At 38.7% G+C, this 18386-nt stretch overlaps 2 protein-coding genes across 4 annotated transcripts in view; one reads left to right on the plus strand and one right to left on the minus strand.

The window, feature by feature from the left end:
• The window catches only part of LOC144634636 (protein NDRG3-like), a 139426-nt gene that overhangs the window by 95932 nt on the left and 25108 nt on the right, over positions 1-18386 (plus strand). The gene's annotated exons all lie outside the window — the stretch shown is intronic.
• Positions 262-16520, minus strand: LOC144634551 (lethal(3)malignant brain tumor-like protein 4). 3 transcript variants are annotated; one of them, XM_078493547.1, is made up of 19 exons: positions 16502-16520; positions 14900-15007; positions 12007-12145; positions 10988-11245; positions 10411-10569; positions 8588-8865; positions 8126-8267; positions 7662-7750; positions 7275-7527; positions 6395-6477; positions 5603-5834; positions 4750-4832; positions 4144-4369; positions 3722-3958; positions 2885-2975; positions 2425-2565; positions 2103-2149; positions 1654-1880; positions 262-1078 (listed from the first exon to the last, which is right to left on the minus strand). In XM_078493547.1, the coding sequence occupies exons 2-19, from the start codon at positions 14975-14977 to the stop codon at positions 968-970; spliced, it is 2874 nt and encodes a 957-aa protein (XP_078349673.1). In that variant the 5' UTR covers positions 14978-15007; positions 16502-16520; the 3' UTR covers positions 262-967. The 3 variants fall into 3 exon arrangements, with proteins under 3 accessions (XP_078349673.1, XP_078349672.1, XP_078349671.1); XM_078493546.1 differs by lacking the exon at positions 16502-16520 and adding an exon at positions 15156-15326; XM_078493545.1 differs by lacking the exon at positions 16502-16520 and having other exon boundaries at positions 14900-15326.

Genomic DNA, 18386 nt, shown 5'->3' on the forward strand with positions numbered 1-18386 from the left:
GTTTGAGCCCTGGCCGGGGTCATTGTGTTGTGTTCTTGGGCAAGACTCTTCACTCTTACAGTGCCTCTCTCCACCCAGGTGTACAAATGGGTACCAACGAGTTGTTGGGGGAACCTGACAGAATGCTGGGGCGTGACCTGCAATGGACTTGCATCCCTTCCAGGGGGAGTAGACCAGGGGGAAGTAGGAAATACTCTTAGCCACGTCATACTGCAACTGAAGTTAAGCGCCGAAAGCTATGAGCCAGTTGGTTTTAAAAGGATATTCCTAATAGATTGTTTAATTCACTCAGTTTTTACTTTTGACAGGTTTAAAAAACTGTAAGACAATTCCATGGATGTGCTATTACAAATGTATTTCAAGTCGAATTCGATATCTAAAATATATGCCTTCGAAGAAAATGCTGATTGCTTTACAATAACGCATTAAACGCAACCAAAAAAAGATTTTTCTTGACAAAACCTTGTCTAAAGGAATTTCAATTACTAGCTAGCTTTATAATACTTAGGAAGCTGTGACACGTCTCTCGTAACGCGCAAATTTCACCCGTGCGAGATTCGAGCCAAAAACGTCGGTACTGATGACGTAGCACTACGGTGATCTCTGATTGGTTCGCAATGGTGCGTGAAATTCCTAACTGAGTTACAACCAATCAGAGCCAACTCAGGAATCTTTTTAGTGCGACGTCATTAGCGCGTAATTTGTCGTTTTTAGTCTCCCTCGCAGTGGGTGGAATTAAGCGCTTGAAGAAAGACATTTGTTTTTTAATACTTTTTTTTTAATACTGGAATACGTCAGTCTCCATAATGTGAGTACGAGAAAACAAGTAATATACGTCCTACAACCAAGCATGTATCGTATCTTGGCGCTGAAGACCATTAAATGCGTAAGTGCCCGGCTATTCACAGCCGTTAAGGACTGGGTGAATGGATTGTCTTTTGTGTTAGTAGAGTTAAAAGCGATTTCATCAAAGCTTTGGGATAGTGTTGTATATCTTGAGAGCAGGCCCCAGCTTGATCTTGAGAATGTTAACGATGTCGCTTTGGTTGAGTAAGAGGAAAGCTTCTCCGTCAATTTGCTGCAAGAAAACAGTAGAAAACGTTTTGTGTCGTTTATCAAAGGGGTCAGTTATCGCCTGTAACATACAAAGATGTTCTTGAAAAGAGAACCCCGGTATTACGATTTTGACACATGGAAAAGAGAGAAAACATACATTGTTTAACATTTAACGAAGGCTACTCAAGACAGCAACAAGTAAAGTGAATTAAAAGGTTAAAGAATTAACTAGGGAAATTGCGTCTTTGTGTTTTTTGCTTAGAGGGGATATAACAATTATTCCATAGCGCGCGTTTGATATGAGGTGGTAGATAGCCAACGTAGGCGCGTCTCTTATCTCTATAGTCTTATCCAACTATGACTATCTTATATCCAATAAGCGCGAGTAGAATAATTGTTTTACCGAAAACACCCAAAGAATTGCGATTTTGAAGCTCCTCAGTTGTTCTCGTTGACGAGTGCCACCTACCATAAAATTGTTTGTGGTCCATGGTATATGAGCTCATATAGTGCCATTGCCTGTTAACCAATCAAAACTCAGGAATTGCAATATATATCATGGCTAGGCTTTTTATACAATAGGGTATAAAGTCTCACCTGATCAATGAAAATTTTGGCCTGGTCTACACAACCTAAAAGACGCACGTGACTAGCTACGTCATCAACATTCCATGCCAGGATTCGCTGTCGCTCACTGGACACTGCACTATTGTTATTGCGGTTGATGGAAGTCTTGAGCTCACTAAGAAATGCTGACGGAAATCCACTACCGAGAGGCCATGGGAACGAAAATGGCGAGACGTGTTGAATACCTTTGTCTGCAACTAAGAGAAAATAAATTTAAAATTAAACTTCCGCTGTTCTAAGTTCGAATTAACCACAAAATGGAATGAAACGAATAGGAGAGAAAGAAAAAACTGGCATCTACAGACATTCCTTCAATGCATTAAGTAACTTTTCTCTTCACTGTCTCTTCAAGAATGTTTAATGAAATATCTAATAGTATTTTTTTACAATCGTAAAAAATCGCTTCTCTGTAAATTTACCCCTGTGCCTGGTACTTTCCGACTTTTCTTCTTTGACGCTGACTCGCCTGAAATGGAACAGTATTGTTATATAAGCAGTTATTCGTTAACAAGTACAGTGTCATGTTTGGATATTAACTGATTGTCGGCGATTATAAAGCTGAGGAATTTCAATAGAGTGCTACTGCAATATTCGGGACCCATGCGTAGTTACAAAGCCTATTTATGGCTTTGATATTAATCATGGGGAATTTATGGCTTTGAAATGTGGCAAACTAATCGACCCTTCCCAACTGTTTCAGTCCAGAATGTTATTAGTTTTCAACGGTCAAACTTTCCTCACCTGGAAGTACTGCGTGTTCCAATGATCGTGGATTCTGTGCTGCTAGTGGAGAAACTCTTGTTTGTGGGGGAGTAGAGTGAGGCAGTTTTCTTTGTGGTGGGGGATTTTGCCAAATGCTTTACTCTTGGACAACCAGACAAACTGCAGAAAGAGGATGATGGTAAAAGACAAGATCACTTTGGGATCGATCGAATGTGGACACTTAGAGAAAATTGCTCTTGCTACTGAAATGTTTAAATTGGAGTTTTACGTCTTGAGGTTACATTATCCTTGCGCGGTATCCCGTTAGTTGGCTCATAATTGAAAATGGACCATATTTGCGAGTTTTGAAGCCAAAAAACCGCAAGGAAATTACTGCCTAATGCACTAAGGAGATTTTGCCTACCCTTGCAGTTTAGTCGACTTACGAGTATTTATTTTATATCAACTACACATGGAATATCAAATGATATGAACATACGTGTAATGTGTCTTCCATTGTCCACTCAAGTGACCTGATCCGTCACATCCAGGCGTTGGACAGGTTCCATCTTGGGTTGTAGTAATTTCTTCTACAATAAAAAAATATATTGAACAAAATTGATTCACGATTCTGTTATTTGGTTTCTCTATTATCAACTAATATAAGAGTGAAACGCTAACGTAAAAAAAAAACATGCCGGTTTCCAAAATAGCAGTGTTCAATATAACCGATTCTGGGTAAAAAATGTAACTCATATAGAGCTTTATAAAAACCGATAAAAAAATTTCGCAAGCTGTTGTCTTTAACTCGAAGATCGAATATTTTCCTTTTAAAAACAACAACAAAACAAACAGTCAACCCAACATCATGTTAGCACAATTTAATCAATCTGCACTATGTGACGTCAACCAACAACACTTCTCTTATTTAAAGATGCAGGTATCTCTATAGCACACTCGCTACGTGATTCAATTTGATCAAATTCGTTATATCGGGGTTCCTAATGCCCGTGAGTTAATGTATTTAGCATCCGACCAGCTCCACGAAACCAAAACTACAAGATTTGGGTCAAACAAATGTCATGAATATCAAATAATACTAGAAAACGAAAACTAGCATTCTAGGTGCAGTTTGTGCGCACATTCTCGTTAAAGTCTTCCGAAGGTTTCCGATTGTCACTGACCAATCAGAGAAATGATCGAGCAGTCGGCAGCACTCCGACGATTACCTAGCAAAACTTCCCGAAAACAAATCTCCAGATTTAGACAATTTCTCCGCGGTGGATTCTGACTAAGAATGCCGTGTAAAATAATGCAATTTGAAAAAGCTCGTTACCTTTTATTGCTTTCACAACTGCTAACTTCTGCTTCGAGGCGTAAGACCAATCTGATTCCTCCGTCATAGAGTTGTTGGATAGTCGATCCACAAGACACGAGTCTTTATTCAAGTTCTGTATCGAGTAAGGACAGCCAAATGTACTGTGATGGGTGGAATACTTTGCGCCCTTCACGTGACCAATGCCCTTACATCCGGGAGTTGGACATGCGGCGCTCGAGATCTTCTCCCGTGTAGCTGAGGTGTAAAAAGAGGCTTGTATGAGTAATTTGAATTATAAACATGGACAATAAATATTATAAATGGTTAAATGTATTGAAAATTCATTGCTATATTAAGGAGTTAGTGCTTGGAAAGCCTAACAGGGATCGAACTTAAACACACTTATCGCCAACACTTTTCAATGAGGCAAAAAAACTTACTGAGAGGGGTCTCGAAGGGATGACCTGTTTTTTCACACCAGCCCACTGGGTACAGATCCAAGGAGTCAGCATCAAACCAATCGTCATAAATGTCGTCCCATCCATCAAAATGAATTCGTAATCGGTACTCGTTCACTTCAGCTACGGTAGCAGCTCGCACTAAAGAAGGGTTTCTCTTATCAACTGCTTCAAGCTTCTGATTCACTTGAAAACCTGGCATAGGCCGCTAAAATAAAAAAAAGAAAAGAAACAGTAAGATGGATCACTCATCGACTGCTTTCTCAGCAGATTTTAAAACAATGTGTTTACTTATACATTGCACCGTTTCAAAACGTTACCGGCCAATCTGAATCCGATTTTGTTATTGAAAATTCTATTTTTAGCAGGTTTGTTTTGTATATCACATATTTGTTCTCCCGAACTTTTTTTGCCATTTCGCCTGTTCACAACGATACTCCGGGGACTTAAGAAGTTTAAAATTCTTTTTTTTTTTACCGCTGTATTGTTCCACTGCAAAACCGGCCAGCAGTTAGGCCATTCTGGTAATGTTAACGGTCGTATTTGGTAACATTATGCACAAACGTATTAAAACCTTGTTATACTCACCGTTTTGAAGGCATGAGAAGGCACAGCAATGGTTTTAGTAGACCTCAAGTATTCCTCCCAGCGGAAAGTGTGAAATTCGTCATCTAAATGAGATTTAAACAAGAGATTGTTACTCACAAGAAAACTAATGTCCATTCCTATAATATCTATTACTGATCTATTTTTAGGCGAGTATAAGCTTCCGATGATGATAACGACGAAGACGACGACGACGATGATGATGATGATGATGATGATGATAATCATGATCGATAATGAAGAAGGTAATGATAATTCTCATGATAATTTATGGTATATAGTGACGGATAACTGATGTTTTATTCAAATAGTTCGGAACTTACACAAGTGGATTGTCTTACATGAAAATACTCGGCTATACTCTGCCATGAACGTCGACGACAATAGAAAAGTGATATAAACAAGAAACTGTTGATAAATATTGTAACGGTTACACACTTAAGAAGGGCTAAGCTATGCGCGAAACGTTTGTGAGCTGCACAAAATGACACTTACAACACCATGTTTTTAGTTTCTTGTTTATTTTACTGTTTTTAAAGTGTCACGCATCATCTGGGAAGTTTTTACCCACATTTGTCAATAGAAAAGTAGTTCTTAAGTCAAATATTTCATTTAAGTGGCGATGTCACGAGGTTTATTGAGAAAGTCTATGAGCTTAAACGTTCTTGCAAATAGCTCTCTCTTCATATCTGCCTTGTCACGGAGAATTTCAGCTGATCACGCAATCTTTCGTCAGCAACGTCGACGAGGTTAGATTGCGCGACTAGCTGTAAACGCGTCACAGAAGCATGCTATGGCTTCCCCTTCCTACCCTGGCCACAATGTTTACACTTACCGTTAGGTGGGTTAAGATTCCTGTTATTTTCCCTACACCACCCTACAGGACGAATGTAGGGACAGTCATCCCCACACCAGTAGTCATAGGAGTCATCCCACTCATCAAAGTGAACTAGAAAGTGGTTGCCAATCACATTTGTTACCGTAGCAACGCAGATAAGATCCGGGTTCATTCTATCATAAGCCTCCAGCTTCATACCAGTTTTAAAACCATGCTTCGTTGGTGGAATCTGGAAAAAGATAAAGAGATTTTCATAACTAAAGTCTGAAAACCAAACACTTTCTTTTTCCAAAAAACGTCTCTGAGAATCGATGGAACTCGCGAACTACACTAACAGGGAAGTAACATAACTTGTACTGTTGTCAAAAAATACCTTTGTGCTCGTGACTGTTCGTGTTAGCGTTTTTAGATGGGGCGGGGGGGGGGGGGGGGGGGTTGTAGTAACTGCATGGTGGTGGTGATGGGAGGGAGGGGAGTGCGAGGGTGAAGAAGGGTGGGTCATATTCCTAGTATGCAAGTTTTATACCAGGAATATCTACAGGATTTCTTTTGAGGTTTTCTGATTTTAAAGTAGCCTAAACACACCGTTTGTCGACCTAGTTCTCAGACGGTTTTATCTGTTCAACGTCCGAGAGCGCAAAAATATACTGCTTTGGGTGACATCTTGAAGTGACGCGTAATCAAGATTAGTTTCCAAAGCTCCCTCCCTAAAGAAGCCAAAGCCCGCTTGTCCCGTTTGATGGTAGTTTGTACGTACGCCGCTCACTTTAACAGCAGCAATCTACTTACAGGTTTGAAGAGGTGTTCAGGTGCGGCTTTAGCCTCACATGCCTTTAAATACTTCTCCCAGTTGAACTCCGAAAATGACATGCCTTGAAACAAAAGAAAAACAGTTTGAAATAAGTGATTTGTACCCGACAAGAAGCTAATGCTTCTGATGATTATTCTGCTTCGTCAGATTTGATAAAAAAAGTCATATCAATAATAACTCTCCCATCGTTATGTAGTGTAACAATTAAAACTTTAAAAGTACTCCTTTCCGCTTTAAATGTTTGTTCGGCAGTAATTCTATGGTATATTATACAGGATTTTATTTATGCCCCAACCTCGACCGCGGTCAAACGACAGAAATATGCAAAAAATAAGAAAAGTACTGCAAAGATAAGGTATTAATTTTCACAGTTCGATACATAACCGGTATTCTAAGGGTTTACTAAGTTTTTTGGAGCTTTACTAAAAAAGTTCTACGTGTTTGAAAATAGCGATATGCGGACTTGTCGGCGCCATTTTGTCAAAGCACTTTGGTTCGGATGCGAAACATTTAAAAAGGAAAAACACTCGTTTACCTGAGGAAATGAGATTATGTTTACACTCAGCAACTATTTTTATCTATCCTTGCTCGTACTAACACTCAAAAACGTCGAAAACGTCGAAATGGAAAGAAAAGCTGCCTGAGACGTTTGACCGCGGTGAAGCCCCAACCAAGATACTAAAAAATTGGAAACAAGTGACGCAGGGCGTGTGAGGTGTTATGGGACAATTCATTTGTGCTAAATCTCTTTTCAACCAGAAATTAAAAGACCGATGATCGAGTACTAGACGTGTATTGAAAAACAAAGAGAACACAAATTCCAGTAGAATTTGACGTAAGCCCGTGCACTTCTCTTACTTCTTGGAGGATGAAGTTTCTGGCCATTCTTTTCACACCATCCAACGTGGAATATGAAAGGTGAATCAGCACTGGTCCAAAAATCATAACTCTCCGACCAGCCATCAAAATGAAGCCTCAAACGTGTTCCTTTTACCCTGACTATGGTGCAAACACAAATGTATGAAGGATGTTTTGGATCGATTGCTTCCAGTTTCATGTCCTTTTCAAATCCACACGCTGAATTATTTTCCATATCAAGAAACGGGTTTTCCTATAAAAGGAAAAAACAACGTATTATTTGTTTCGTGCCCTGAAAAAAATGCAGCACAATCTGTACAGCATAGAAAAAGATGTTGAAGATAACGGCGTAAAAGAATGTTACCAAATATATCAACAAGTACAAACCTGCTTGAAAACGCTGATTGGGACGTCTTTCGAACTACAAGCTGCTAAGTAATCTGCCCATATAAACGGCTTGGTTGAATCATATGGAACTAGAGAAAGAGTCAAAGCCAGACAAAAAAAGTCATAAGACAGTACTGCAAATGTCAAGTAACTTTTTTAGAACCTTCTTGTAAACAACAAAAACCATAGTGTAAAAGGAGTTGAGGCAAGGTACGTGCAAGCCACAGGCAAGAAAATATGGGGTGAATGCGTCGAAGTCATGTTCATAAGAGAACATACTAAACAACCAATTAGAAAGAGTCTTTCCGGCAGCAATTTGTTTTAGCACGCCACCCAAAGCGTCTCCACTGAATTTACATGACAAGCCAAATAACTGCTACAGTAGACCGCGCCTTATATCATATATACCTGCAAAACAAAACATACGTTGATAGTTTAAGGGTGTAAGTCCATCCATTACTCACCGTCTTCACCCTTAATGAGATCCGTTGCATTCAGAGAAGCCTTTTTAAACTTCAGTTTGTTTTTCATGCGTTTTCTTTTTACTTTAAATGTTCGGCGAGCTCCCAACATTTCTTGCCCATTTTCTTGAGATGGCGATGTTTCCTAAAACCGGAAGGAACAGAAATTTTACTTTTGTATCACAGATCAGGACAGACGTAAGCTTGTTGGCTAATTAACATAATTTGAGAACTGATTAGTTTTTTCTCTCCCCTTTTCCCTCCTCCCTCTTTCCTTCCTTCCTTCCTTCCTTCTTTTCTTCCTTCCTTCCTTCTTTTCTTCCTTCCTTCCTTTCTAATGATACATCAGTCAAACATCGTTAAATAAAAACACGTTTTGTTTTTGTCGTTGTCTAATTTAAAACGAGATCAAATCAATCGATCTCTAATTAAACAATCGTAAGCGTATACCCTGTGTGTGCTTACATGAGGAACATCCGCATAAGGCGCGGACGAGTCCCGGTTCTTTGTTTTGTCTTTTTTCTTCCTTTTCACAATCTTGCCGTCCACTGTTTTAGCGTGCCGTACGTATTCTCTTCCTTTATTTCTCCTTCCGGTATAAACACCCACACAAGACAAACTGCAAAACCTCCCCGAGGCGGAGAATTCATGAGGCAGACCGTACTTTCCGCACACTTCACAGCACAATACACCGCTGGTGTCGGGAGATGCTGTTGTTGAATCCGCGTTACTTCTTGACATTGCTGTTAAATAGATAAAAAAAATTCACTCATTAAGAGAAGTGAACGTTTTATTAGTTAGGTCGTAATATCAGGGGCAACCAACGAGAAAATTTTACTATAGGTAGCCTATAGTATATCGCGCGAGCCGCAAAATAAACAGCCTGTTCTGCAGGCTATACTATAGGTGTCGAAACATCGTTTATACGTTTTAAGTGTCCTTTTGAAAAGTGTATTTTTTCGGAAACGCTAGCTTACCTTGAAAACTTCCGAAAATTTTAGGGAGCAAAGCATTAATACCCGAATTTACGAGCCGCTGTTGCCTTCTCGAAAATCGTAGCTGGCCATATTTGGTACCCAAAACGATATTTTTCTCTCTCCGAAAACAACAGGCATTACTTTTCCCATGTCACGAAATGTTGAGCTAAAGTAAACTTGGCTCCAGTTTTTCATCACACTTAATTCCGAAAATAATAGGCGATTATAGGTCTTCCGACTACGGTTATTTAATACCAACGTAAAGTCAGTCCTCATTTACGGCTCTGAAACGTGGAGAGTAACAAAAGCGAACTCCGCCAAACTGCAGACCTTTATCAACAAATGCCTGAGATCCATCATGGGCATCCACTGGCCAGAGGTCATAACAAATGAAGAGCTTTGGACAACAACTGAGCAGGAAAGGATCAACATCCAGATAAGAAGGCGAAAGTGGGGTTGGATTGGGCACACCCTCAGGAAAACAAACTGCAATGTCACCAAGCAGGCACTGAGATGGAACCCACAGGGGAAGAGGAGCCGAGGCCGTCCCAAAAACAGCTGGAGGAGGACGGTAGATGACGAGGCGAGCAAAGCAGGCTACACCTGGAGGCAGATTGAAAGGCTAGCCCAAAACAGAACACGATGGCGAGCAGTGGTTTCAGTGGACCTATGCTCCATGGGGAGCGAAAGGGTTTAAAAGAAAGAAGAAAGAAGATAGGTCTTCCGAACAGATATTCACCGAAACGGTCTGTTGGGTGCCTCTGGTAATATCGCATTTGGATGATCAGAGTGCTTTTCCAGATGATATCGAAAATATTATTATAGTACATATTTGTTTTAATGTGAGTTTCTCTGTTGTCCAAAATATAGAGCAGTTTGGTCAGACCAACTGAAGGTAGGGTGGTAAAAAAATCCGCTGTCGTTTGGCGTACGAGCTTTTCCCTGATTTCCATATCACGTTTTGTCTTTTGAAACTTTGCGCGCATGTTGCAATTTTAATACGACGTCCGAACGAATGCCACTTTGGCAAGTTTCTAGGCCTTCTTGATAAAAGTCCTTTCTTAACATTTTTTGTAAGCGACGCGACTTAACTAACAGTGATTCACTTGGCTTGTTTCATGTTTTGCCCTCTTTAGTAGATCGAATATATGTTCAGCTTGAAACTTTTTATTCTCTTTGTTGTTTTCATAGAATTCCGTATGTAGCTCCCCTCGAGAGAGTTTTACCTTGAGTCAATAGTTTTTTATTTTCATTAGCTGACCTCTTTTATACTAAAGAAAGGTAAGGAGAAAATAGAATTAAAAAATTCACCTTTGCTTTTCTTGCCTTTTTTGTTGTTCTCTCTGTCGTCAGAGCTTGTTTTACGATGCTGTGTTGGTGTACTCCACTCGTACTCGCCCTTGTCTGTTTCCACCGTGCTGATAATCTCCAGAGTACCGAACTCGGTCAGTTTGAATTTAAGATTGCTTCCTGTTAAAATAATCCACACAAAATTCACATCATGTTCGTCATGTTAGCTAAACCGTGTGATGAGACCAACTCGTCTCCAGGGCCTTTTCTGGTGTTCAAACGCAAGATGGGGCTCAGACCCCAAATAGTCCTATCTTGGATTTCCACACCAGCGAAGGCTAGGTCAAGCTGACGAGATTGCGATTAAACTTTTCTCCAGTTCAACGCTAATATTCTTAAAAATATACTGAGGTTAAAGAGCGTTTTTGCGAAAAGGACTGAACTACAGCGAATACCAATAGTAGCAAAGCACTGTTGAAAAGAAAGAAAGAACGATGGAAAAAAAGAGAAAGAAAGAAGGAAAGGAAGGAAGGAAGGAAGGGAGGAGGGAATAAAAAATAAAATAAAGAATACCAAAGGTAGCACAGAAGTGTATTACCTGGTAAAGTGGCAATTCCATCTTTCCAGTCTAGAGCCCCAAACGGATCGTCACCATCATCAGCAGTTTTCTTCTCAACAGATGTCTTCTTCAGATCGTTGCTACTGTCACTGGTTACTGGTTGCCTGGCAACAGCACTACTAAGTTCCGTAGCATTTGTCGGCGAAGTCTTATTTTTCTCGCTGACACCGGAAGTGGTCACAAGTGGTGAAGAAGTGCTTACTTCCGGGAATGGCTCTGATCGTATGACCAAATTTTCTATACGGAAATAATTAAAGTTGTCGTAAGTTTTTCTTTAATTCCTGCGTGTGAAATCTGCTATGATCTAAAACTCTGCTTTAAACTCAGCTCATTTAATTATTATTTAGGAGAGTGTAATCCTATAAGTATTATTATAAAAAGAACGAGGTTTTTTACTATTAAGAACTTTAACTTCTCATTCACTTTTCTGTAAAGGCGTCCGCAGACTTAATACTTGTTAGCTAAGTTTATTGGATAGGTTTTTTCCCCCTTATATTCTTACTATGTTTAGCTTGTAAATATATTTTTTTTATTTCGTTTCTCGGCAAATTAGCAATTTTTGTATTTGCTAGTGACCCAACAAGCCTCGTCAACCCGAGAATAAATAAAGTAATGTATGTGTATGTATGTGTAATCGATTCTAGCGGAGCACGTGAACTCGTTTTTATATCAGATGTTTCATAACTGGTGTTTGCTACTAAATAAAACACAGCGTTCAAAGAGCAGTTCCAAGCTTAGCCTACGCGGCTACGCGTTTCTGTTTTTTTTTCTACATCTACACTGAATTAAGTCGTAAAACTCGCGAGATATCACTGTTTTTTTTTTCGGGACAAACAAACTAAGAGGCTCACAAGTCGCGCGCGATCTTAGCCGGTAGGAGAATGGGGAGAAGTGTGTGCTCGTGCCATCCCCATTCTCCTCGCGGCTCAGACATGCAGTGCCTGTGTAATAACTTTGCATCACCCACTTTATTTCTGTGACTAAATATATTGAAATACCATTTGAGTGTAGGGCCTCTTCTGCCCGTTTCGCCTCGCCATTATTTTCAGTTTTCTGTTTCTTTGTCGGCGGTCCATAAGCCAATCCTATAAAGGTGTTCTGGTGCAAGTCTCCATTTGCAATGTTCCCGTATATCCACTGTTGAAGAAAGCAAAATATAACAAGAACAGTCAGTGACAGCTGTGGCCTCACATTCATCGCATTAACACATCAGCATAGCCGCACATAATAATAATCTATTATTTGTTTTCATGTAACTCGTCAAAATCTAAAATAAAATAAAAAATCTGTATTTTTCGATTTTACTACTTGAAAAACAAAAACTTGTAAGTTGAACGTTTTTCGAGTCGACCGTTGTAGGAATTCTTTCCAACAATAAATATACTTATAAATTAGACATTTTTATAATAGTGCCAAGTATCGTTGTAGACATGTCTTTTCAAAATAATTATTTCGATTAAAAATTTATAGCGATACTCCAAAATGCGGCTTTGCCTGTATATTAGAACTAATATGTTACTGAAACAAAAGTTGAAGTTGGAACAAAAATTTTCTGATAAGAGATTTAGTATCCAACGCCCCCCCCCCCCCCCCCCTCACGAAAATTATACGTATTTCGCCCCCTTGCGCGGTCACAAAAGGAAAAGAAGACTACAGATCATAAGTGCTTAACTGGTCTCCTTTAGGACTAATATCGTTGGATATCTGTTCTTGTTTCGCGCGTTATTTGTAATCTACTGACTGTGGAGTTGGATAATAAAAATAAAAATAAATTATGGTAAATATTGCCACCCGCTCAAATTTAATAACGGGTAGATATAGAGTTGCCGTCGGCAATTTTCTTCTCTAAGATAGAACGAGATAGTAATTGTTCTTCTGTTTAGGCGAAGACAAAATTGCCTCAAACTCTTCTCACCGAAAAAAAGTCTGAATCCAGTTACAAAGTTAACAAATGGAGAAAATTGATCTGAAAAGAAAGTTAGGACTCGAGAGAAAGATGTTGAAATTTTATATATACAATGACTTTATGAGGCATCTTTTATTGTTTTGTGCCAGACGCGGAATACCGAAATTCTTTCTGTGATCTTTTGTTTGCCAGTACCGAAAGCCGCTTAGTGTAGTTTTGCCGATTCTAAACGAAAGGATTTAGCAGAGAAGCGACGCGTCTCTGACACTTTTTAATACACACGCGATGGAATAAAATGTCCTGCCAGCAATGTTCTTTTCTGGGAACTGACTTAGAAGAGCGCGAGGCCATTTAACGAATTAAGACTAAGAAACGAAAACAAACTGCTGCTTTCCGCATTTTTTTAAAAAAATGTTTATTTGAAAGTTTGAATTTCGAACGGCTTTGAGTTGTCGGGAAGCCCCGTCTAAAGTAGAATTTAAGGGACTTGATGAATTGCGTGACGAAAAAGTATTAAATTTACAAGAATAACAGATACAGTCTGTATCCGGCCGGCCGACTATCTAAGATTTGACCTTTTCAGCACGTAAATGAAACGAAAGTTCTACCTGTAGGCAAGATAAAATCAATTCGAACCACCCACTAATGGTTGCAGATTTTTAGAAAAGCGTTTGGACGGCTGAACAAGATTTTTGTAAATTCTACAGTGGAACAGCTACGAAGAGACAGTTGTTTTTTTCACAAACACCTTTTGACTGTATCGCCAGATCCCGGAGCTAAAACTAAAAAAAAAATAGAAACTTTCTTTTCCAATTTGTTTTGTTTTATCGTATCTTCATGTTTAAATTACTTAGTGAAATAGAAACTTCTTGATGCGACGCACATTTTTGCCCGAAAAGAAATTTCTTTCCGGGAGATAAAAATACGGTTTACTTGTTAAAAAAAAAAAGGTTTTTTGTGGTGATTAAAACACTGCAACGGAATATCCACTCAAGTGACGATATTTTTAACGAGCGTCTAAAGCGCGCAGGAATATGATAGAGGGGTTGCCAAACAACACGTCGATTTATAAAGCATTGAGGTGCGATAAAATAAAAAAAAAGAAATTGTTAAAATCGTTTGAATTTTCACATAGACTGAAAGGAGATTGGGCTGTCTTCCGTTCTAAAGTGCTTGCACTGGCAGGCTAAGCGAGAGTGATTGAAAATATTATGACGTAAATTTCGGACTTTGAACAATTTACCCATTGGCATGATCATAAGCGAAGCAGAATAAATGACAGAAACGCTTTCAAAGAAACTGCCACAATCCGCGACCCCTGAAAGAAAAGGTCGACTGCTTTTGTGCATGTCATAAGTATCTCAGTGTGAATTATGAAAACAAATCCGCTTTCTAGAAGAAACAGAAAAGCTCAAAAGTGTTACTTTCGAATTTGTAGAAAAGCTAAAACACACGATGAAATCCGTAAGGAAAACGAACCTTTTTCAACTTTTCTTGTTCAGCGAAGCCAAAAGACGCAAAACAAACAAAAGTAGCTAAGATGGCATTATAATGTTATGAAATCAATTCATAAATTAAAAGCTATTTTTGGAGCCAACCGCGAGGTTATGACACGGAAAATCGTGAAAAGCTTAGTCATTCTTGCCTCAAACAAAAGCAAACGAGATCCATCGAAACCTAAGCGATAATTATCAAAGGAGCAAACAGCTTTTAAGCGAATACCGCAGCGACTTTCTTCGATGCTGTCGACTACACGCTTCAAGAGTTTCAATGTTTGAATATTCAATAACCTTTGGGTTCAGACAGTTTCGCTTCGGAAAAACGTCCTTTTGCAAGACAAATTGTCCGTTTAAATACAAATTGTAAGTTGATAAAGAAATGACTGGGATTTTTGCAGTTGTTGCTCGAAGCCGAAACGTTTCTTGCGAAGTTTTAACACGGAAAAAACCCGAAATGGTTGCGTTGCGGTGCGTGAAATACTTGACCTCGTTTCCATGCGAAGTCTTGTTTTGCTTCTTTGCTTCTTCAGTTCCATTGTGCTTTGTTTTATCTTCTGTGGACATGTCGCCAGTTTCTGCTCCTTGAAATCTCGTCTAAAATAAAGCAAATCAACAGCAAGCGAGTTAGTACGTTGTCAATCTCCATGAAAAACAAACAAGCGCCTAAAAAGAAAAGGCCTCGATGAAAACTAAACTGCCGGCCAATCTATAACTGTGTGCTAATATAGAAAACACAACCCACTTTTCAATTCGCCTGAAAAAAATCGAAATTCCAAACTCGAGTAAACGAAACGGGAAGAAAATTTAACGCCGCTAAGCGTTCATCAAGCCTTTTAAACGTTGTCGAGAAAACTAGCAAGAAAAACTCGAGTTTAGAACTTTGCCGTTTGAGCAAGGCCGTGCCACACAGAAATGCAAAAAACTTGTTCATCCGATACGTAGTATGTGTCAATCATTTACTGGCGAACAAAAAGCCCACGTGATTAATGCTATTGTTATGCAAAATGCATGGAATCTTCCAAGCGCTGGAGCAATTATTTGAATAATGGTTAAATTTGAATCAAAATAAAAATATGGTGAAAATACCTGCTATCAGTCTTAAGCTTTTCCCAAGAGACAAGAAAGTGAAAGTGTGTTTGTGACGCGCAGAGACTTTTCCAACTTCTTGGGTTCAAAACGGAAAGTTGAGCCCGAAATTTAATCCAGGCGACGATTATTCAGATTAAAACAAAACCGCAAAGAAAATAATTTGCAACATTGGGCAGAAGATGATGAATCAAATAATTCCGCCCCTAACTTTAGGGCTTATTTCTTCTTTTTGACAACGAAACGCGTTTTTACAATCATGGTTGAAAACGCACGAGCGAAAACAGTTGTTCCTAATACCGACTGTATTTAGTGAAACGCATTGCTCAATTGTTTTCCTTTTTTAGCTGGCGTCTCGAAAAAGAAGAATTTTAATTACTCTAGACTGTCGTTGAACCTTTGACATTAAAAAGGGACTTCGTTTTCAAAGAAAAAGTACAGTGATACTGTCAAATATACATTGGTGGAATTGACAACAAAAGAGATTTTTCTAAGCTGAATACGGCTTTGAGTGAAGTTCTATATATGCGAAAAATAAACACCAAAATACCTCCCGCGGGAAAAATCTCGCCGCTAACCTACTGAGCGTTGAGAAATTATAATTTGTTTTCATACTAGAGACTTTTCTTGTGATTATTTTTGTAAATGGAGCGGCTGGTGGTTTTAACTGCGAAAGACAGTTGAGTCTCGCTAGGTAAACACGAGTTAAGGGCGATAAAACACGGAATAAAACTCGTAAAAAATTTCCAAGCCTTGTAATATTGATTTAATATGTTACGTCAAGCGAAAAGACGGTTCATTTTCATTCCCCGTGAAAAATTTAAAATCGCCCACCTCTGTAGGAAATTTTCTACTTGAAATTGAACTAGACGGGCAATTTAGAAAGCGAAAACAACTTGTAAGCGGTCAAGATGACGCTGATAGTTGAGAGAGCGGTCATTAAAGTCTAGCTAGCCAAAGTTCCGTGAGATATTCAAATTTCACTGCTGTAAACATACAAACCTGTTTCAAGCATTTTCAAGGATCTTCAGATCTCGCTGAAAGTCATTATTATTTTCAATGTCGTTTGTTTTATTTGGAAAAACAGAAAGCGTGCTAGCTTATGTCAGTTTCTGCCAAGGGATACTGGACATAAAGCGAAGAATGTTGCTTGGTTTAAAAACGCTCGAGGGCATCAGAGTCAGTGATGGCTTTTACGAGTTAAAAACTGAATAATGAATCATTGAACGCAGCATAAAATGCCACAATCTCGCCTGATGGATCAGTTGTTTTACAGATGTTAATTATTTTCCGAGCAGGTTTTCAATATTACGAAAATCAGTCAGAACAGCACTTCTTTTTTCAGTAATATCTACGGTACTTTTCATAACGGATTTCATTGTTCGTTTTGAGAAAACAAATAAAAACAGAAACAACCTTGCCGTTTTATAGCAACTCATCTCTATTTTATAGTTGAGTTTTTCGTTTTCGCTTCTTCAATGAGCAAGTTTCATTGCGCCTCAGTAGGTATTTGGATCAGTCGCACAAAGAATTGAAGAAACAGCAAATTATCTTACACGGCGTTGGATAAAACAAATTTTAATTCAATACTTATTAAAATACTGTTCATCCAATATATTAATATTCGTGAAGTCAAGTTTACTCAAATGATATTAAACAACGATGCTTGACTGTATTAGCCAGATTTTTGTTTTAAGAGCCGGAAACTCTTAAACGAGACCCGCAAAAAATATTCGCCACTGAGTAATATAAATTCCATGTAATCAGTCTGATTTAAAACATAATTGTGGCAGCATTGTATATTGTTTTTATACAAAATTACATCGGGGAGTTAGTTTCTTCTATTCGAATCTCAATGTTTCCATCGCCTTTTTCTGACTTTTCTACACTGAAAGCATCGTGATTCGCAAAAAAAATAACGAGCGATTCCCCCCGAGACCAGTCGACACAGCAATAAAAATAACAATAAAAATGCAAGCTGTCAGCGAGCGTAAGATTAAACAAAATTTTAGTATTGTACTCTGTGTGAGCTACAATCACTGTATCGGATAATTTAAACTGGGTTATATAACGAAAACACAGTCACTATATAACAAAAAACACAGCCACTATATTACAATTTTTGTATAGTTAATCGGCTCGGGCGCCAGTTTAGTTACTACAGTAATTGGCTCTTTTTACGCGTGATATCTTTTTGTGTTCTCAAATAAATGCCTGGTTCACAACTGCAAATTTTTGCAGTGCTTTTGTTACAGTCGAGGAAACAATTGCCCCGGTTTCGGCAAATCTTCGACGTAACACTCGTAAAGTTTCCGATTTTTATTAACCAATCAAAGCAGTAGCGTAAGCACTCGAGAGTTCTCCGAAAAATGTCACGTCATCATGGCACGATCAGTTGCTTAGCAACATGGAGACGAAAACTGCAGGCTCGATCAGGCCCCGTCCATACGCTTCCGTAAAAACGGTGACCGAAAAGCTGTTTCGAAACGCTCTCCAGAGTGGAAATTTTTGAAAACGCTATTTTTGTGTTTGAAATCGGAACTTTTTGAAAGTGGTGACTCTATAGTAACTCGCGCCGGATAAGAATGTTTAAAGCATATATATTTAATGTTCATATTTTCTTTAATTTAAGGAGCAATGTCACGTTATTTTAAGACATTTTTCTTATTACTTCCAAATTGATGAAAACCTCAAAATAATAGTTTTGTCATAGAAAACCAACAAAGGAGTAAGCGACGCTAACGATCTTTTAACTTTTAAACGATTACTATAGGTAAATATTTTAGGTTTTAATATTTTAAACTCTTTTTAGGTATATATTTTTTTTTCTTTCATACAATTTTGCGTTCGAGCACGCATTTTAACGAGCGCTTGCGCTCCTAGGTGT

Source organism: Oculina patagonica, chromosome 13, assembly GCF_052425735.1.
Source record: "Oculina patagonica isolate OP01 chromosome 13, crgOcupat, whole genome shotgun sequence".
Taxonomy (NCBI): Eukaryota; Metazoa; Cnidaria; class Anthozoa; order Scleractinia; family Oculinidae; genus Oculina; species Oculina patagonica.

What these genes read in the sequence shown, in the direction of transcription:
- LOC144634551 (XM_078493547.1), bottom strand. Translation starts at nt 14,977, where the DNA reads ATGTCCACAGAAGATAAAACAAAGCACAATGGAACTGAAGAAGCAAAG. An exon ending in GAATCTTAACCCACCTAACG is followed by an intron (nt 4,833 to 5,602) that starts GTAAGTGTAAAC and finishes AATCTCATTTAG; the next exon opens with ATGACGAATTTCACACTTTC. An exon ending in CAATGGAAGACACATTACAC is followed by an intron (nt 2,566 to 2,884) that starts GTATGTTCATAT and finishes CTCTTTCTGCAG; the next exon opens with TTTGTCTGGTTGTCCAAGAG.